Consider the following 19,014-nt stretch of genomic DNA (forward strand, 5'->3'; position numbering starts at 1 on the left):
CTTCACCACTCGAGGACCGTATACTTGATGGTCCTCTGCCCGATAGTACGATCTCCTTGATTTATAAGAAATTAATCAACAATCGGGCGGACCTCCTGGTGCGTCTTAGGGAGGCCTGCACCGGAGACGGGTTGGAGTTGGATGACGAAGACTGGCAGTCCGCACTGTCCTCCCCGAAAGAGGTGGCCATCCCTGCCCGTCTCCGTCTCGTCCAGCTCAAAATTCTTCACCGTGTTTATGTGACGGGTCCTCGTTTGGTTGTGATGTGTTTTTCTTCGGATGGGTTGTGTAAGCGTGGCTGTGGAATGAGCGCCACCTTCCTTCATATACTTTGGGAGTGCCGCGAGGTTGCGGCATATTGGCACCGTGTTCATGCTGTAATGGAGTGTGTCACTGGGGTCGCTCTGTTGCCTGAGGCTCGTCGATGTTTGTTGAATGTATGGGAGCCGAATGACTACAACGTCGCCCAGGCCCGGTGGGCGGCACTTGGGAACATGATCGCAAAGAGGGATATTGCGCAGCTTTGGGGTTCCCGACGGCCTCCCACGGTGTCAGTGTGGAAGGAGAACATGGACTGGTGCATGTTCAGAGAGAAGACGGTGTATCTGGTTCGGGGTAAGCCTGGGGCGTGGGGTAGAATTTGGGGTCAGTGGAACACCTACCGAGGTAACATCTGTACGCCCCCTTTTGTAGATACTCCGGACATTTCTCTGTCCCCCTGATCCTGAGGTTCCTGGAATACTGCACTCTTTTGTCTGATTGTTCTGACTTCCCCGCTGCCCCCCCCCCCCCCCCCCCCATCGGCGCTCGACACCGTCTAGACTGTTTCTCGCCTTGAGTTTTGTTTCCTTGTTTGTTTGTGTTTTTCCCTTAAAATTAAAAATATTTGTATCCTGCCTAGCTTCTGAGTTGCAGACAATGTCTCCTGTAACCCTGTTGAGCCTCTGGGGATCAGTCGCTGCTTCGTGACGTCATGTAATTGACATGCATATATTAGCGGCCGGCCCTGGTGGTTGTAGACCCATATTTGTAATGATGCTAATTTGCACAATAAAGTTTAAAAAAAAAAAAAAAAAAAGATTGCATCATGAAATGCTAATAGACTCAATGACAAGCTTAGACTAACTGCTGGTGGGAAATCAACTAAGCTCTATGCTTCAGATACCCTGCTTTTAGAGGATACACATCTATTGGGCAATGATTGTGTCTTTCTGGGAAGGTGCAGCTTTAGCACCGTTATACATGCAGAGTTCATTAAACGATCTAGAAAGGTGGCCATTGTGTTCTACAGATTCATCATTTCATATTCAAAAACCTGGCTGGCTCAGCTGGGTAGGTCTCCAATTGCCCCTGACACATGGCCCTTCATTCACTATATTTAATGTTCATACCTACCATCAGTAACAGGAGAGTTTCTGTCATTTCAGTAACTTCAATTGTTGCTGAACCAATTTAGTGTAATTTGCGACTATCATAATCCATAGGGAACTTGCTCCAATGTCAGCACACTTCTGACTATTTCATCTCCATCTGGGTAATTAAGAATCTTGGTAATAAATAGCCTCCACGGCACCTCAAAAAGGAGATTTCGGCTTAAAAGCTTAATGTCATGAAGCTTAGGGATAGCTTGGGTACTGGGTTGAGCGGTCTGGCATAAGACTCATACTTTTGCATCTTCGACCCACTTATCAAGGACCTTCCAATGGCTAGTAAGCCACAGCACTGTTGAGAACAGGTCACATATGTAGTCTTGTGCTTTAGTAACCCAGTGGACAGCATTACTCAGATCCTAACTCAGAGTGATGTCCATGCCAGCCTCCTGGAATTATGCCTTCAGGTGGTGAAAGTAGTCTGGATAGCCTGCAGAATTGCTTTTGTACAGGTCAGCTGTCCTTCCGCCCCCCAGTCCTGATTGGGTGAATATGCTGTGTCACCACAGGCAGCTGTAGCTGTTGTAGCTCCAAGATTGGGAACAGTCCAGTTTCGTCTTTGACCTTACTTGCTGGTGGTGGGGGAGTGTCTCTGTCACCAAGGACAGCCATCCTAGATAAGAACGCTTGGAGTCAGACAATCCAGGACCATGCCAGGCAGGGTCCTGGTCACTACATGCCACTCATGGACATGTCGTAGGACACAGATACAGCTCAAGAGCTCACAGCACTACCATCCACTAATGGGGTGAGCCCCCAAAATGTTTCGCACCAGGATCTGACCTCTGTCACACCTCTTTCACAAGAATCTGACCACATCCAGAAGTATTCCAATTGATACAAGTCAGATCAGAACCACCTGGCCACGAGTGACAGGTGCCCTAGGAGATGACATAATGTTTGCATATTTCTGCTTATGTGCCCCCATTACATTTGTGAATTTACGTATCAGAGTGCGCATTTTTCATTTACAACCATGTACTGTATTCATTAAACATTGCAGATCTATTAACGCATAACATTTCTTTTATTATAGTTTGAAAGGGTATAGTGGATCACAACTGGGTTCACCCACCCCTGTCCCATTTCTCTTTGCCACCAGCCACTTGCTAACTGCGGATATCCTAGGCAACATCTCAGAGCCCAGACCCCATCTAGTCTACTATAGCACAGGTAACGGAGGTTGAGGGTTTTGGTGTATAGGAAGTAATGGCGCACAGCAAATTTACGTTAGTGTATGTGGGTCGCAATAGTGCGTATGGTGCTGCCTAGGAAGGGGAGACCCTTGTAACCCCTCAATATGTGTAGGGAAACCCTACCACAAACAAGTGTAGCTAAATCTCGTGCACACATACATACTGTATGTGTGCACTGGATTTAGCTATACTATAGCACCGGTGTAAGGACAGGGTAACCACACAGCCAGGTGCAGCATTTCACCACCTTAAGGAGATTCACCACATCAGGGACCCAAGTTGTTGATGAAATACAGATTCATTTCAGAATGTCTAGGAGAGTGACAGGATCCCTATAAAAGAGCATCCACTATCTTGATCAGACACCTTCAATTATAACAAAATATTGAGCATTAAGCTTGAAAGCCCTGAAGCTAAAACATTTACACGTGCAACTGCAAAGGAATCAATCCAATATGTGCATCCTCACAGTTTCTAATTGTGACATGATCTACATTGGAATCACTAAGTTAAGGGAGGACCTGCGGGGAGATTTAAGGGGGCTTATGTGGAGTTCCTTTCCACATTTTTACTCACCAAACATTTGATACAATTATATCCTAGGTAATTAATGTACTTTGGATGAAGTTGGGAAATAGATTACAAATTACAATCTTGGCACATCTAATGGATAAAATGGGTTAGTGGACATGTACACATACCGTACGTATTTCACTTATGATCTCTGTATCTTAGGATCCCTAACTTGACTGCAACACATGCTCCTAAGGCTCATTCTTTCTGTCGATAGACATATTCAGATTGTTAACATAATGCTCAGACTGCCTGAATGCAGAGGGGACGCTGCTACACACGATATGGGACTGCCCTGGGTTAACTAGGTTCTGGCGGGGGGTCTTGACCTGTCTGTCAAAGGTGCTGGGTTGGGATCTCCCACGGTCCCCCAAACTGGTGCTCTTGCATGTGATGGAGGATATAGGGGGCAATGTCTATAAGCGCCATCTGATGCTCCTGGGTTTTACTCTAGCCAAGCGAGATATAGCGAGGGCGTGGAAGGCGACCTTCACTATCTGTCTGGAAGACCGGTCTCGATTTTTGTATGGGACTGGAGGCCCCCATCTATGTGGCACGGGGCTGCCCCCGTAAACATTATAAAATATGGAAGCGCTGGGCGGACTACAGGGGACTGGACTTAGAGACCATATTGGAGGAATAGTTTGGTGGGTGGTGGACCATCTCCCTCTAGCTTTAAAGAGGCATGGCACACTGGAGTACCAGGCACAGCCGGGTCTGGGGGGTATGGGTCATGGACGGAACAGAATAGTAGTCGTGCATAGATCTGCTGCTTTGACTGGATGGACAGTGCGATGGGTGGGGGAGTGGGGTGGGGGGTGGTGTTTTGTTTTTTTAAGGGAGGGGACTGCTTTGGTTCTGCATGTCTCTTTTGTAGTCTGTATACGATACTTCATGAGAAAAATGTCAAAGCTGGTATGTTGTCTTTTGATATGGTTGAAGTCTCTGGGTCACAGAGCTTCGCTGGATGTGTCTTTGACGAATACAATTTGTTTACAACATAATGCTCAGACTTTAGGAGCCTGATTATTCATGAAAGGATTCATAAAAATCTTGACTTAACTATTAATTTAACATTGGGTCCCTTCACTTTTTTTGTACTGGTCAGCTGTAATTCAGAACTGAAGCAGCAGCAGCACCACCGATCTATATACCAACAGAGAAGTCCTCCTGTATACAGTGTGGCATAATGCAAGACCTTGTGACTTCCAGCACTTCAGTTGGCAAATAACAAGGTATCTGTGACTAGAATGAACTATGCACTTTAAAAGTCCATAAAATCAAGGGGTATTACACATATATGTAAAGCTGAACAGACTTTTTTATTTTAAGGGAAAAAAACATTTATTTTTTTTTACTCACCAATCCATGAAGCATTTCGTACAAGACAGAACCAAGGCACCACCAATCAACTGTGTTGTCATATGGCAGCTTTTTTATCACTTCAGGGGCAAGGTACTAAAACAGATACAGTGATCGACTATTAATATTCATTTACTTCTTAAACAAATGAACATTAAGACATATAAAAATATGGCAGTTGAATCCATTTATATGCATGTAATGACAGAGCTTTCAATTTACAACCCTAAGAAAAGGATGGCCATGACAAGCTGTGGTTTAAATACTACAGAACAAAAAGGTGCAGCACAATATATAATGCATACATATTCCTGGACTCACGTTGATTTGGCAGAGAGTTATTTGGGAATTAGGTGTGGCTCCAATAAACATTGATGAGCACTTGTGAGCCACAAGACACAGAACTGCTTGAAGGCATGGGGAGTTTCTAGCAGTCATCAGACAAAAAAAATGCTTGATGAGTGGTACTGGGAGCAGCAAGAGCCTCCTCATGCAGCAGAGACACTGCGCAATATCATAGAGGTATGAGGATCCCGACACCTCACAGACAGTGTTACCCACATTCATCTGCAGGTGCAACAGGACATTGTACAAATAACTGCAGAGAAATCAAAGTAATGCTTAGAATGCAAAACTTGACGACCAAACAAAGACAAGCTCGGAATGCAACAAACAGATGGTACTCCAATATCATGACTCTTGATGCACGGCCAAGAAACAAACAAGTCAATATTTACATACAGAGAAATTCTGATTATATTTGTTCTTAACGACAATAAGACAGAACCTCTACCATAAAATCTCAATTCCTTTTGAAGCTTGCTATTCAACATATGATTGATTTAAAAGTCCCCGTTAAAAGTGGCTGTTAAAAACAAATCTAGTTTACAAGAGTAAGTAGGGCCTGTAGGCCAAAAAGGCCCGTTTTCTTTCTTTGTTTTGAGATAAAAGTACCTACTCCTGTAGCAGCCCTAACCTTACCTCAGCTGCTTAAAGACTGGATAGAGCCTGAGAACCTGGAAGTTCATAATATAAGTAATTTCAGAGGACTAAAAACTACAAGGTTCTGCTCTCTGTGCCATTACAGTTAGATTTGCCATAGAGGAAACATCAAGAGACACTAGACATTTGAACATTTTATTTTATTTTCAATTAACATTTATCCATTAACAGAAGTGAAAATTGAGGAGACCTTCTGTGTAATGCTTAAACCTCAAGCACAATAAACAAACAGGAAACATTTTCTGTGGAACAACAATCTGCTCTTTTCCTCTCCCCTCAACACTGGATCCTCTTTCAGCCGTCCCAAAGCTCCTGATATAAGTTGGGTCAATAGAGGAGGAGGCGGGACTCCAATGGTCCCACTCATAGCACTTCATGCCCAGCCACAAGGGTCATGGTTGAGCAAGGTATGCAGGAGGGCCTTGGTTTAAATAAAGGGCTCAGCTTGCCAGCACTGGGGTATCCTGGCTTCTCCACACCATACTGGGAAATATCCCACATGAACATGGAAGGATGTCATATATCAAGCAAAAGAGGAGCCCGTCTTTGTTATGAGAGGAAGACCAAAGAACTAAGTTGCTCTCGCTCAAAGCACTGAGACCTGGAAAACCATATTAGGCATGGGCCCATCGGACAGACATTGCAAGGATGCTGTATTACATTTATGAATTCTACTGGAACTGTAGAAGAGGAACTGTCAACCACTTCTCAATTTGATACTAAATGCTGCAGAGAATCAGGAAACCTTATCACATGTTTAATGTTTTGTTCTTTGTTTTAACTCTGGAAATTGTTCCTTCATAAGTTGCTTGCACAAAGTAAGCACATACTCTCAGTGAAAGTGCTCCAACACCTATTTAAGTCGATTGAAACTATAGTAAACTTCAAAATATATAAATAAATAGCTAAGTGCTGGGGTGCGCTTTCAGAAGTAATGTTTTTATTCGTTCAAGTGACTCTTAAAATTAAGTTGCATCTGTGTACTGTTTAGCTTTTAAAACAAATTCCTGGGACTTAGTGGAGTCTTGTAAATCTATTGATATACATCTGAGTGACCGGGGAGTCTATTTCTGGTGCCCCAATATAGTCTTAGCCTCCCAGGTCCAACAAATGCTATGAAATGAAATACCAAGTTAATTACATTCTGCAATGCTCTTCCTAGTGAATACTCCATTTAACTGCAGATTCCTCACCTTTTGAAGCTCCCCATGTGCCAGACTGGACCCGCAAAATTCGGCAATAGCTCTTGCACACAAGTATGTGGCACCATTGGTCTTCATCACAACACCCTCCCGCCTGCGGGCTGATGACAGAGATGCATATCGATGCTACCCTTGCGCGCTGAGGTCAGTTTATACATGGAAACTTTCTGCACCCGATGACGCAGAGCGAAACTATTGAGCAAAGACAGCGTGCAAACTATAACTGGGAGCCTTATTACCTACGAAAAGTCCACTTCTCACAACAGGGAGAAGGGTAGGGGTTGAAGTATCTGTGGTTGGATAGAATATCCACCAGCAAGAACATTACAAAAGGTAAATAAAATTAAAAAAAATGTAAATCCAGTACTTGTATAGCGCACAAATCCCCCCCGAAGGGGTATCTCGGTGCTGGGGGCCGTTGGGAAGATTAAGCGAGCTATTGCCCAGAGTCGCATGGTGCTGGGCAGACACCTGCCGCCGGAGCCAGGGATCGAACCGTGATCCCCAGCGTCCGTCGCCCTGGCCGCGGCGCCACACCTCTCCCCTTGTTCTTCTGATCGATACTCCTAACTACAATTTCCTCATTTTCTGACACGTCAACACCTGCAGCTCTGAACCACAACTTTCAAAAATGCCAAGTCACTTGGAATCACCCTGGACACCAACCTCACCCTCAAGGAACACATTGCCAAAAAACACCAAAATGTCCTGGTACTAGCTCTCTGTTTTAAAGCAAGTTATACCATTTCTTCCAGAAAGAAATGTCAGAATTGTTGTTCACGTCCTCATATTCTCACATCTGCATGGTGATTAACACCCTTCTCCATGACCTCCCTGACTCTACAATGACATCCTAAACACTGCAACAAAGGCTCTGAAAAAATAGGATCATCCATCGCCCACATCTGATGGAACTCCATTGGCTCCCCTCGTCAGCCTGCACCATGTTCAAAAGCCAGCTGCATCATTTACTGTTTAAAAAAAATATACTGTTTTATGTTTTTTGCATTGCAATAAAACAGTATACAGTATATCTGTAAACCATGGCAATTAACGTAGCAGAAATAATTACAGCACAATCTTTGAAGAACCACAGCGTACAAAGATGTTATAGAGAAATCAGTGATAACCCTATCCGGTCTCATCATCAGTGTCTGTTGGCCTGGATAGCTGAGGTTCTCTATCAGCTGGTATTTACGTATACATCCTCTCAATTTGTAAATTAGTCTCAGCATTCGCACAATAGTCCATACCCTTAGACCAGACCTTCAGGGGTGGGGGCTCCGGACGTCTACAATACTGGGCAATGTCTCTCTTGGCTACAAGAAAGCTGGTTCCCACCAGAATCCTGTATGTCCTAGAGACTGCCCAACTTTCCTTTTTTTCTCAATAATGTCACCTTGGGATCCATGCTAGTAGTGACATATATCACGCATGCCAGTGTATTGGGTACCACTAGCCAATTATTTGTTATATAGGGGCATTGCAATATCATATGGTAAAAGTACCCGACCAGTCTGGGTCACCACAACATGTACAGTTTATGTTACATGCCTTACCCATCCTCCAGAGTCTTTAAGAGCTATAGTAGATTCGGTGAAAATAATAAACCCAGCGGCATCATTTACAAAGTAATCACAACCAGCATCCCCACTTATCTTGCACACACGTTCACCATCTCTGGTGTTCATCATAATTCCTGTAGCCTGAACACCATCAGTCTGCAGATTAAGATGTGTAAAAATGAAACAAGGCAGCAGGCATTTTCCATTTATGCACCCAGGATCCGGAACATCCCCCTCCACCCATGAAGACTGTCCAAACTGCTGCTGCAATTTAGGAAAGAGTTGAAGACTTCTCTTCTAGGAACACTACATCACAATGCATTAAATACCCACCCACCTTCTCCTTCCACTCGTTGATTTTATGCATGTCTTTGACTCTGTACAGTACTCCACTGCTTTTTTGGCTACATTTGCACTACAGAAATACCAAATGAACAAGTTACTTACCTTCGGTAACGCTTTTTCTGGTGGATACAGTATCTGCCTGTGGATTCCTCACCTTGTGAATATCCCCTGCGCCAGCATTCCACTGAACTTTTTTCTCCAGCTCTCTACGCCGACGTGGACGTCATAATGCTTCGGCTCCGCTCGCGACTCCGTATGACGTCACCGGAGCCATAAGAGAGCCACGTCGGCGTGATGACGTCAGTTCCACCCATTTTTTCCGTGCCTCCGAGGCGAACAGGTGGACCGACAACAGATTCAAAGTACACACAGTATACAACATTCGAACAAATATACATAGTACATATATAAAAAAGGAAAGCTAAGGAACAAAAGCATTTCCTAAAAGTGTACCAGATAAAACAACACGTCAAACAAGGCATCCTTTAAGGTATACAAAGGTGGACAACGGGGAGGCGGGTGGGCTAATGAGGGATCCACAGGCAGATACTGTATCCACCAGAAAAAGCATTACCGAAGGTAAGTAACTTGTTCTTCTGATGGATACATCTTCCAGTGGATTTCTTACCTTGTGAATAGATTCCCACAGCAGTCCCAATCCCGGAGGAGGGTGTCCACCTTCCTATACCAAAAAGTCTTGCAAGACAGAGAGCGCGAAGTTGCCCTCCCTCCTCACCTCAGAGTCTAAGCAATAATGCTTTGCGAAAGTATGGAGGGAGGCCCAAGTCGCGGCTTTGAAAATGTCTGCCACAGGAACACCCCTGGCCAAAGCAAAGGTAGAATTCTTCGCTCTAGTTGAATGAGCTCTAATACCCTCAGGAGGAACCTTACCAGCAAGGGCGTAGCAGATCTTGATGGTTAAGATGATCCATCTGGACAGAGTGCGCTTGTGCACAGCTTTTCCTTTAGAATGTCCAACATAGCCCACGAAGAGCTGATCGTCTAAACGAAAGTCTTTCGTTCTGTCCAAGTAAAAGCTTACAGCTCTTTTTGGGTCCAGACAATGAAGTCTTTTCTCCTCCTTGGAGGGATGAGGAGGTGGATAAAAAACAGGGAGAGTAATAGACTGCCCCAGATGAAAGGGAGTAACTACCTTAGGTAGGAAAGCAGCCCTGGTCCTGAGTACCATCCTTTCAGCATGCAAGGATAAAAACAGGGGTTTTGAACTAAGAGCTTGAAGCTCACTCACCCTCCTTGCCGAGGTTATGGCTACAAGAAAGACCGTCTTAAAAGACAACAGCCTCAAAGGGCAACTATGAAGGGGCTCAAAAGGGGACCCCATCAAGAAAGTTAAGACAAGATTAAGGTCCCACTGTGGCATTACAAAAGGAGTAGGTGGGAACCTTTTAGTAAGGCCTTTGATAAATCTTAAAACAATAGGAGATTTAAATAAAGACGGCTGATCTGGAAGACACAGAAAAGCCGATAAGGCCGACAGATAGCCCTTAACCGTGGCCACAGCACAGCCCTACTGAGCCAAGGAAAGAGCAAACTGAAGCACATTGGAAAGATGGGCCTTTAAAGGATCAATGGATCTCTCCCCACACCATTTCACAAACTTAGACCACCTGTAGGAGCAAATGGACTTGGTGCAGTGTCGCCTGGCCGATAAAATAACACCCACCACATCAGGCGGGAGAGAGAAGGAATTCAGGTTGCCCCGTTCAATCTCCAGGCATGAAGGTGTAAGCTCTGGAGGTGGGGGTGTAGAACCTGCCCCTCCGACTGCGAGAGGAGGTCTGCCCTCAGAGGGAGACGGAGCGGAGGGCACGAGGAGAGGTGGAGAAGATCTGTGTACCACACCCTTCTTGGCCAATCCGGGGCGACTAAAATAACTTGGGCCCGGTCTTGGCGAATCTTCCTCAGAACCCGAGGAATCAAAGGTATGGGAGGAAACGCGTAAAGGAGTTGTGAGCCCCAACTCAACTGAAACGCGTCCCCCAATGCCCCCTGCATCGGAAACTGGAGACTGCAGAATGACAGGCAATGCGCGTTCTCGCGGGTGGCAAATAGGTCCATCCGAGGTGTTCCCCACGTCCGAAAGACATGACGAACCACCTCCGGATGAAGCCTCCACTCGTGGTCGGCGGAGAACTGCCGACTGAGACTGTCCGCACGAACGTTTAGCACCCCGGCCAGATGATTTGCCATCAAGCAAATCCGATGATCCTGAACCCAGGACCAAAGTCGTAACACCTCCCTGCAGAGACGAAACGACCCTACTCCTCCCTGCTTGTTGACATACCACATCGCGGTAGTGTTGTCCGTCAGGACTTGAACCGACTGACCACGAAGGGAAGGGAGGAAGGCCTTGAGCGCCAAACGAATCGCCCGCAATTCCAGAAGGTTGATGTCAAGCAACCTTTCCTCTGGAGACCAAAGACCTTTGATTTCCAGATCCCCCAGATGCGCACCCCACCCTAAAGTGGATGCATCCGTTATCACTGTGGCCACCGATGGAGGTAGATGAAAGGGCTTCCCTTGAGACAGATTGCCCTCCGCGCTCCACCAAGATAGATCCGCTGCAGCTTCTCTGGAGATCCTGACCGACTCCCTGAGCTCTCCTTTGTGCTGATACCACTGCCTGCGGAGGCACCACTGGAGCGCTCTCATGTGCCAGCGTGCATGGTTGACCAACAGAATGCAAGAGGCGAACAGACCGAGCAGACGAAGGACCTTCAGAACTGGAACAACCGCTCCATTTTGGAATAAAGGGATCATCTCCTGAATGTCGAGAATTCTTTGAGGAGGAGGAAATGCTCGACACACAGTAGTGTCCAGTACCGCCCCTATGAACAGGTTGCGTTGAGAGGGCACCAGGTGAGATTTGGGCACATTGATTGAAAAACCCAAGTCGAATAACAGCTGAGATGTTACCTGCAGATGATTCTGCACCATCTCCGGGGACTTCGCTTTCAGAAGCCAGTCGTCCAGGTATGGAAAAACTGGAATCCCCGACCTCTTAAGATGAGCAGCCACCACTGCCATCTCCTTCGTGAAGACTTGAGGTGCGGTGGTAAGACCAAACGGGAGGACCGCAAACTGGTAGTGTTGCGACCCAACCGTAAAACAGAGATACCTCCTGTGCGACTTCAGGATTGGGATGTGGAAATATGCATCCTGCAAGTCGATCGACACCATCCAGTCTCCTTGCTGCAACGCTTGAAGAACTTGTGCAAGGGTCAGCATCTTGAATTTCTCCTGTTTCAGGTAAAAATTCTCTGAGGTCCAGGATTGGACGCAATCTGCCGTCCTTCTTGGGAATCAGGAAATACCGGGAGTGGCATCCCTGACCCCTTTCCTGCTCCGGAACCACCTCTATTGCACCTTTTTGTAACAAAGTAAGAACCTCCTTCTGCAGAAGAAGCAGATGGTCTTCCGAGCAAAAACCCTGGCAAGGAGGGTAAGGGGGAGGAAACTCCCGAAAGGGAAGGGCGTACCCAGTCTCCACGAGGTTTAAAACCCAGAGGTCGGTCGTGACAGATTTCCAACCTCGCAGAAAGTGGGACACCCGACCCCCCCCACAGGTCTCACATTATCTAGGATGGGGGATCTAGGGCTGCTTCCCTGAAGCTTCATTGGGTGCAGAGGAGGCAGAAGATGAAGATGGGTTGCGGCCAGAACCTTTTCGTCCCCTTTGCCTTCCTCTATACGACTTATAGAGGGGATTCTGCTGCTGCTGTTGCTGCTGCTGCTGCTGCTGAGGTTGCCGGAAGGAACGAAAAGAGGATCTCCCAAAGCCTCTAAATTTCCTAAGACCAAATCCCTTAGCAGGAGTCTGTAGCCACAAAGATTTCGCCGTAACCCTGCTATCTTTAAATCTTTGCAAGGCAGAATCAGCCTTCTCGCCAAAAAGTTTTTCTCCATCAAAAGGCAAGTCTACCAAAGTGGCTTGAACATCAGTAGAGAAGCCAGAAGAACGAAGCCACGCTTGTCTCCTAGTGGCTATCGAAGACCCCATTATCCTTGCCACAGAATCAGCCGTGTCCAGTCCGGACTGAATTACCTGCCTTGCAGCAGCCTGAGTGTCAGTGACCACCTCCATAAAAGAAGCTTTCTCTCCTTCTGGCAGCTTAGGGGCTAATAATTTCATAGATTCCATCAGTAAGAAGAGAAACAATACCTGTCCAAAAAAAGTATATATGGTCCTAAAAAATAGGTCCCTGGTTATAGACAATACTAAACTGGAAGAGAATGGACAAATTAGATAACATAGGACACCCAACAAAAGTTATGGATATAAAAATATATCTCTCTTCTTTATTTAATTTTTAGTCATATCATTATTTTCAATTTTTACAGAAAATAAATAGGTTAATACATCCATATACATTCAACATTTAATCAAAAAAGACATACATATAAATATATATAAATCAAAAACATTGTTCAATGTCCCACACGTGAATCTAATTCATGCACACAAGCAATCAATCCAAACAACATTCAAACCGGCAATTCAGGTCAAGATGGAAAAAGCTATCCGTTGGTGCTCAAATGGGTGTTATAACCAATGCATCAACCAGGAGAAGCTGGGTGATACTCTAGGAAACGAGAGGTCGATGAATTAAGCGCCAACGCGCGTTTCGGTAAGGACCCACGGGGGGGCCCCAACTTCATCAGGGCATAGACCAAAGGGTAGTTGGGGACAAGAACAAAACCTAGAATCAATCAAATGAAGATGAATGTGCAATCAAACCAAAATTAATCAAAAAACAAATACATATATTCTAATACATTATTCTTCAAAAGGCATCTGTATCAATCTGTCCGAATCAATTCCAGTTAACAAAGGATATAGGACGTTCAAAATTAACAAGGTCCAAAAGGTACCAAGGTAGCTAGTACGGAAAATCACCCCCGATGTGAAGATCTCAGATAAGAAGGAGAGACATATTGAACAAACTCGGGGAAAAAAAGAAAAAGAAATATATCTCTAGTAGTAGGATAAATCACACCAAAGGGCATGAAAAAAATAGATTCCATCAGAGCATGAACAAAGCGCCCCTTGTAAACAAGTGGCATTAGTAGATTTAAGCGCCATGCGCCCTGAAGAAAAGACCTTTCTGGCTGCTTGATCAGTCTTTTTGGAATCTCTATCCGCAGGAGTCTGAGGGAAGGCGCCTGAAGAATGCTTCGAACATGAAGCTTGCACCACAAGGCTTTCTGGAGAAGGGTGGGAAGAAAGAAAGCTTGGATCTCCCGGAGCCACTTTATACCTCCTTGCCACTTGTCTGGAGACTGCAGGCGAAGAGAGTGGCTTACGCCAAACATCCATTACAGGCTCTAAGATAGCCTCATTAAAAGACAACAAGGGTTCTACATTCGAAGTTGGAGAATGCAGGACTTCAGTCAGGAGGTTTGGCTTATATTCAGCAGAGGGCAACTGCAAGTCCAGCAACTCTGCGGCCTTCTTGATAACAATGATAGGGGGTCAATTCTTGCGGTGGCGAAGACCTAGTCGAAGAATGCTCCCACTCCGGAGTGGTATCAAGACCACTAGCATCCTGAATGCCTTCAAAGTCATCAGAAGATGCGTCCACCTCACCTTCTTCCACTTCCTCCCTATAACGCTCCTCTTCCAAGACTCTCTGGGCCTGTCTCCTTGAACGGATCCGAGGAACCGGCGGCGGTGGCGCCGTACGCGGAGTCGGAGGAACCGAACGTGGAGTCGGCGGCACCGAAGGAGTCGGCAACGGCGTCAAGGAAGGCTCCGAAGAAGGCCGCTCCAGCCGAAGTCGAGATGGATCACCAGACGGCGCCGGAAACTGCCACGAAGGAGCCATCGGCAAAAAGGGCATAAACGGGGCCTGAGCATAATGCTGTGGCACTCCCAAGGTGTATGCCATAGGACCCACGGGACCAGATGGTGCGCCGGATAGGAAGGCAGCCCATTGAAAAATCCCATACATCGCATTAAGGAAATGCGTTGAATCCGCACCCGGCGCCGGGAACTGCGGATAAGGAATTGATTCCGAATCCGGTCGAGGAGTACCCGGAACCGGAGCCGAAGTGTCCTCACCATGCGCCGCAGGATCAGCTGGTCCTGGAGAAAGCTCTTTCTCTTGTTCCTGTTCAGCGTCAGAAGCAGAAGCCTCCACTGGCGCCGGTGACTGCGCCGGAGACTGCGCCTGGGAACGCGCCGGGGACCGCGCCGGGGACCGCTTCGGCGAAGGCGACCTCTCTGGAGACCTCCTAGGAGATGGAGAAGGAGATACAAGATCCTTACTTCGACGTCGAGGCGACCTCAAAGTCTTACTCCTCGAGGACCGCCGCTGAGAGCTATGCTTCCTCTTCTTGTGTTTCTTCGACTTCGAAGAATGCGAAGTCGACGACTCCGGCCTCGATTTCTGCTTCTTTCTACCTCTTCTTTCCTTTGGCCATGAAGAGTTTCGCCTCTCTCTCCTTCAGGGCCTTGGGGTTCATTATTTTGCAGCTGGAACAGTCCTCCACGTCGTTGTCAGAAGAAAGACACCACAAACAATCCTCATGGGGGTCAGTCATTGACATGTGGCCCCCACATTCCCTACAAGGTTTGAAACCAGACTTCCTCGTCGAAGACATGGTGAATCCAGAAACAATAACCACTACAAGACTACAAAGTAGCAGGAGAGTACTGGAAAACCGTTACGCTTCGACGGCGTGGAAAAAAGGGAACTGACGTCATCACGCTCTCTTATGGCTCCGGTGACATCATACGGAGTCGCGAGCAGAGCCGAAGCATTATGACGTCCACGTCGGCGTAGAGAGCTGGGGAAAAAAGTTCCGTGGAATGCTGGCACAGGGGATATTCACAAGGTGAGAAATCCACTGGCAGATGTATCCATCAGAAACATATGTACAAACGTTCCTACATACAAGACTGACAATGCAGCTAGTGAGCTCACATATACATGCACAAGGTATTTGTGCCTGACCATTTGTTGATAAGTCACCTGATTTGTATAACTTCATGCATCAGCTACATTCCATTGTTCCCACTGTGGTGTGTGTTATAATGCCTTATTAAAATCATAAATAACGTGTTACTTTCTCTTACAGTTTGTAAGGACTTTTTGTAGATGACAAAGTGTCTTAATAAAGCAGGCTGATATTTAGTAGCCTGCATTCTTTCAGAGACCTTGCAGAAATACTCACAAATAAAGACACCTTGGAAGCTTTACTAAGCCAATTGGTGAGTCATTCATAGTGGCAAAGTGAGCAAGGGACCCACGTCTGAGCATACCCTGCCAAATTAGGGCGAACAAAGCAAACACAAGGAGATGATGGACGGAGAGCTGAAACTTTTCAGACACTCACCCCCAGTCATAGATCTGGGTTGAATCCACCATCATTCTTTAGCTCACTTCGCCACCTCAGCTCAGACCAAGCTATATACAAATCAGTCTTGACCCTGTGCCTCATGGGAACAGTCCAGCCCGAACTGCCAAGCCAGGTCTTCCTTGAACCGGAAACAAGCATCCTGGGACCGGTTTCTGGGTAACACCCTTCATCAGCCAGGCTAGCTTGAATCCAGTGGCAAAGTGAGCAAGGGACCCACGTCTGGGCATACCCTGCCAACACAACTGACCTTACAAAAAACAACAATGTAAGATTTATTATGAATTTTGCGCTAGGATTTTTATTATCCTGAAAAAACATTGGAACGTTTTGAATACAGATAAATATTTGGCGAACATTATTCACTCTAGACCGGATATGATGTTTAGAAAGTACAAAACATTCAAAAAAATTCTGAGCTCTAGTGACTGCATTAGCTATGCAAATATTAATTATGAGAATTGTAATTATAAATGTATTTATATAGCACCTACTACCCCTGACAAGGTGTCAAAGCGCTTTCCAGAAAGTAGCACACTACTTTGGAACACAAAAATTGGTTATCTGAAAAACCTAAAGGTTGCTTCAGATAAATTTGAAGTGTCCAAAAAATGTGAAATTAGGAATTTGCTTAACTGCAATACATCCTATTGTGTGTATCTTATCATTTGTTTGTAGAGTCAACTAAAAGACCACATAAGAAGAGATGAAAGGAACACATGAACACAATTAAAAATCAGTATTTGAAATACACATTTTGCTAAGACACAGCAAGTAGAGGACAACAATGGAATTGGAAATGCTAATAATCCACCACGTTGCATTGGGCAATAGGGGAGGAGACAAAGAGCAGAAACTGAGATTACAGGAAATATTGTGGATTAACAGACTTCAAACTGCTGATGTTCACTTGAATTCGGACCATGAACTACATTCTACACTTAAAGTATTTGAGACTGCCCTTAAATTAACATTTTACTGAGAGGGTGGGGATATAATCTCTGCAGGCTGGTTTTATTTTAGCAGAGGTAGTATAGATTTCTGCCTTATACATAACTAAGAGTACCAGCTCTGCTGTTATCGATACCCATGGCTGATAGCCAATCCCCCTTGAGACAAGATAGTGAATTATCAAGCGGTACTGATGGAGTTGAGTAGATACATCATTTCCTTTTAGTGTAGCGATTGTATGGTTTCTGCTGTTTTAGTGACAATTCAGTATGTTGAGGGACAGATTGGACTATTGGTGCCACCCCTTGTTGTGAGTAGAATGTGTGATGACATGAGTGAGGGATACTATTCTATTGAAGAGGCCATACTAATAATGAGGAAGGTGGGTTTGACAGTGCAACTTGTGAAATGGCAGGATTAAAGTTTGAATTTACAGATGCTCTCTGAAATATCAAAGAATAGACTTAATCCTTTTTTGAATATTCATGAGGATATATTTGCATTTGGATTGATTGTATACATTTCCCATCAGTTTGACCTTCACTCTTCGAGCGTTTTTCGTTGGTAGAGAACAATTATAACTGGAGGTGATGTGGGGTTTATGTATGCTACTGACGTTAAAAGTGCATGCTTGTTTGAAAATAACTATATATTTTGTCTAAAAATATAGCCAGTATCTCTGTCGCGTTATGCGCTGGTAGAGGACTATTATAACCTGTGGAGATGTGAGTTTGCACACGCTGTTGGTGTTGCTTATTTGTTATGGACAATATTTATTTGTTCGAAGACTTTCTCTTTCAATGCTGTTTTTTGATTATTAACAGGAGTTGAACAGGAATCTTGAGAAATGAGACTAACAATATGCGATTTACAGACCATGCTACTGAAGAGAAGGGCATCTGTTACATTTAGATCGATTATATGTCTTAGTCATTAATTCAGCCAGTGTATCTGTAGCATTCCACATTGACAGAAGATTCTTGGAACTCGTGGTGATGTGAGGTACTGATTTGCTATAGAAATGTTTCTTTGCCATGTAGGGTAATTGTTAGTTAAACATATTTTTTTGAGGATTTATTTTGATCTGTGTGAGCAGGAAGGACATTTAAAAAATGCTAATTTATAATAAAATGTGGTTCACGGACTTAAACCAGTTGAGAGAAGTGGTTGTGTGTTTATTTTCGGTCTATAGCCATGGAAGACGGCAAGTTGTAGCATTTTCCAAATAGGACATAATAAAAGTATAATTGAATTTTGTCTCAAATGATACTAATTTACTGAGTGTTCAGTTGATTAGCTGTTTTCAAATAGCATATATAAAGATGGCAACTACTAAAGGTACATTTAGCCACTTTGAGATTCAGAAGGATGGCACACACAGATACCTTATGAAGATGTGCTCACCGGTATTGTAATGGGAGAGTTAAACTATACCATTGAGATGTTATGTTATGTTCTGCGTTTTGTAAAGTGCATAGCTGTCCCAGCAAAGGGACGTCCCAGCGCTAGAGAACCAGAGAGAGAAGAAATGAGAAGAATAAGCTACTGAAATAACCACGTCTTTACTGCCTTTCTGAACACCAAGAGATTGGGGATGCTCCTAATAGTGAGAGGCATTGAGTTCCATAAAATGGAAGCCAACACCTTGAAAGAGCGGCCTCCGGCTTTGGCTCTACGGAAATGCAGCACCCGCATCAGATGTAAATCTGCAGAGTGCAGGGCACGGGAGGGAACATAGTGGTGGCCCAGGTTTCTGAGAATCGGCAGGCCAGAGTGAGACAAAACGTTATGAATAACACACAGTGCTTTGAACCTGACTCTTTGCTCCACGGGAAGCCAGTGGAGTCAGCGTAGCACCCCTGAGACCGAGCTATACTTAAGCAGTGCAAATAAAATGCGGGCTGCCACATTCATGGTGCGTTGGTGCCTATTTATAGTGGATTTGTTAGCCCCTAACAGAAGGCTGTTACAATAATCCAGCCTAGCCAGGATCTTGGCTTGCATAACC

General features: G+C 45.2%; 1 protein-coding gene across 2 annotated transcripts in view; it reads right to left on the reverse strand.

The window, feature by feature from the left end:
* Positions 1–19,014, reverse strand: part of SGK3 (serum/glucocorticoid regulated kinase family member 3) — a 498,190-nt gene that overhangs the window by 175,853 nt on the left and 303,323 nt on the right. For both annotated transcript variants that reach the window (XM_085605508.1, XM_085605509.1), the window contains exon 16: positions 4,562–4,657. In XM_085605508.1, coding sequence (XP_085461634.1) covers positions 4,562–4,657 — 96 coding nt within the window. The remainder of the gene's footprint in view (positions 1–4,561; positions 4,658–19,014) is intronic.

The sequence above is a fragment of the Triturus cristatus genome, chromosome 5_1, assembly GCF_964204655.1.
Source record: "Triturus cristatus chromosome 5_1, aTriCri1.1, whole genome shotgun sequence".
Classification (NCBI taxonomy): Eukaryota; Metazoa; Chordata; class Amphibia; order Caudata; family Salamandridae; genus Triturus; species Triturus cristatus.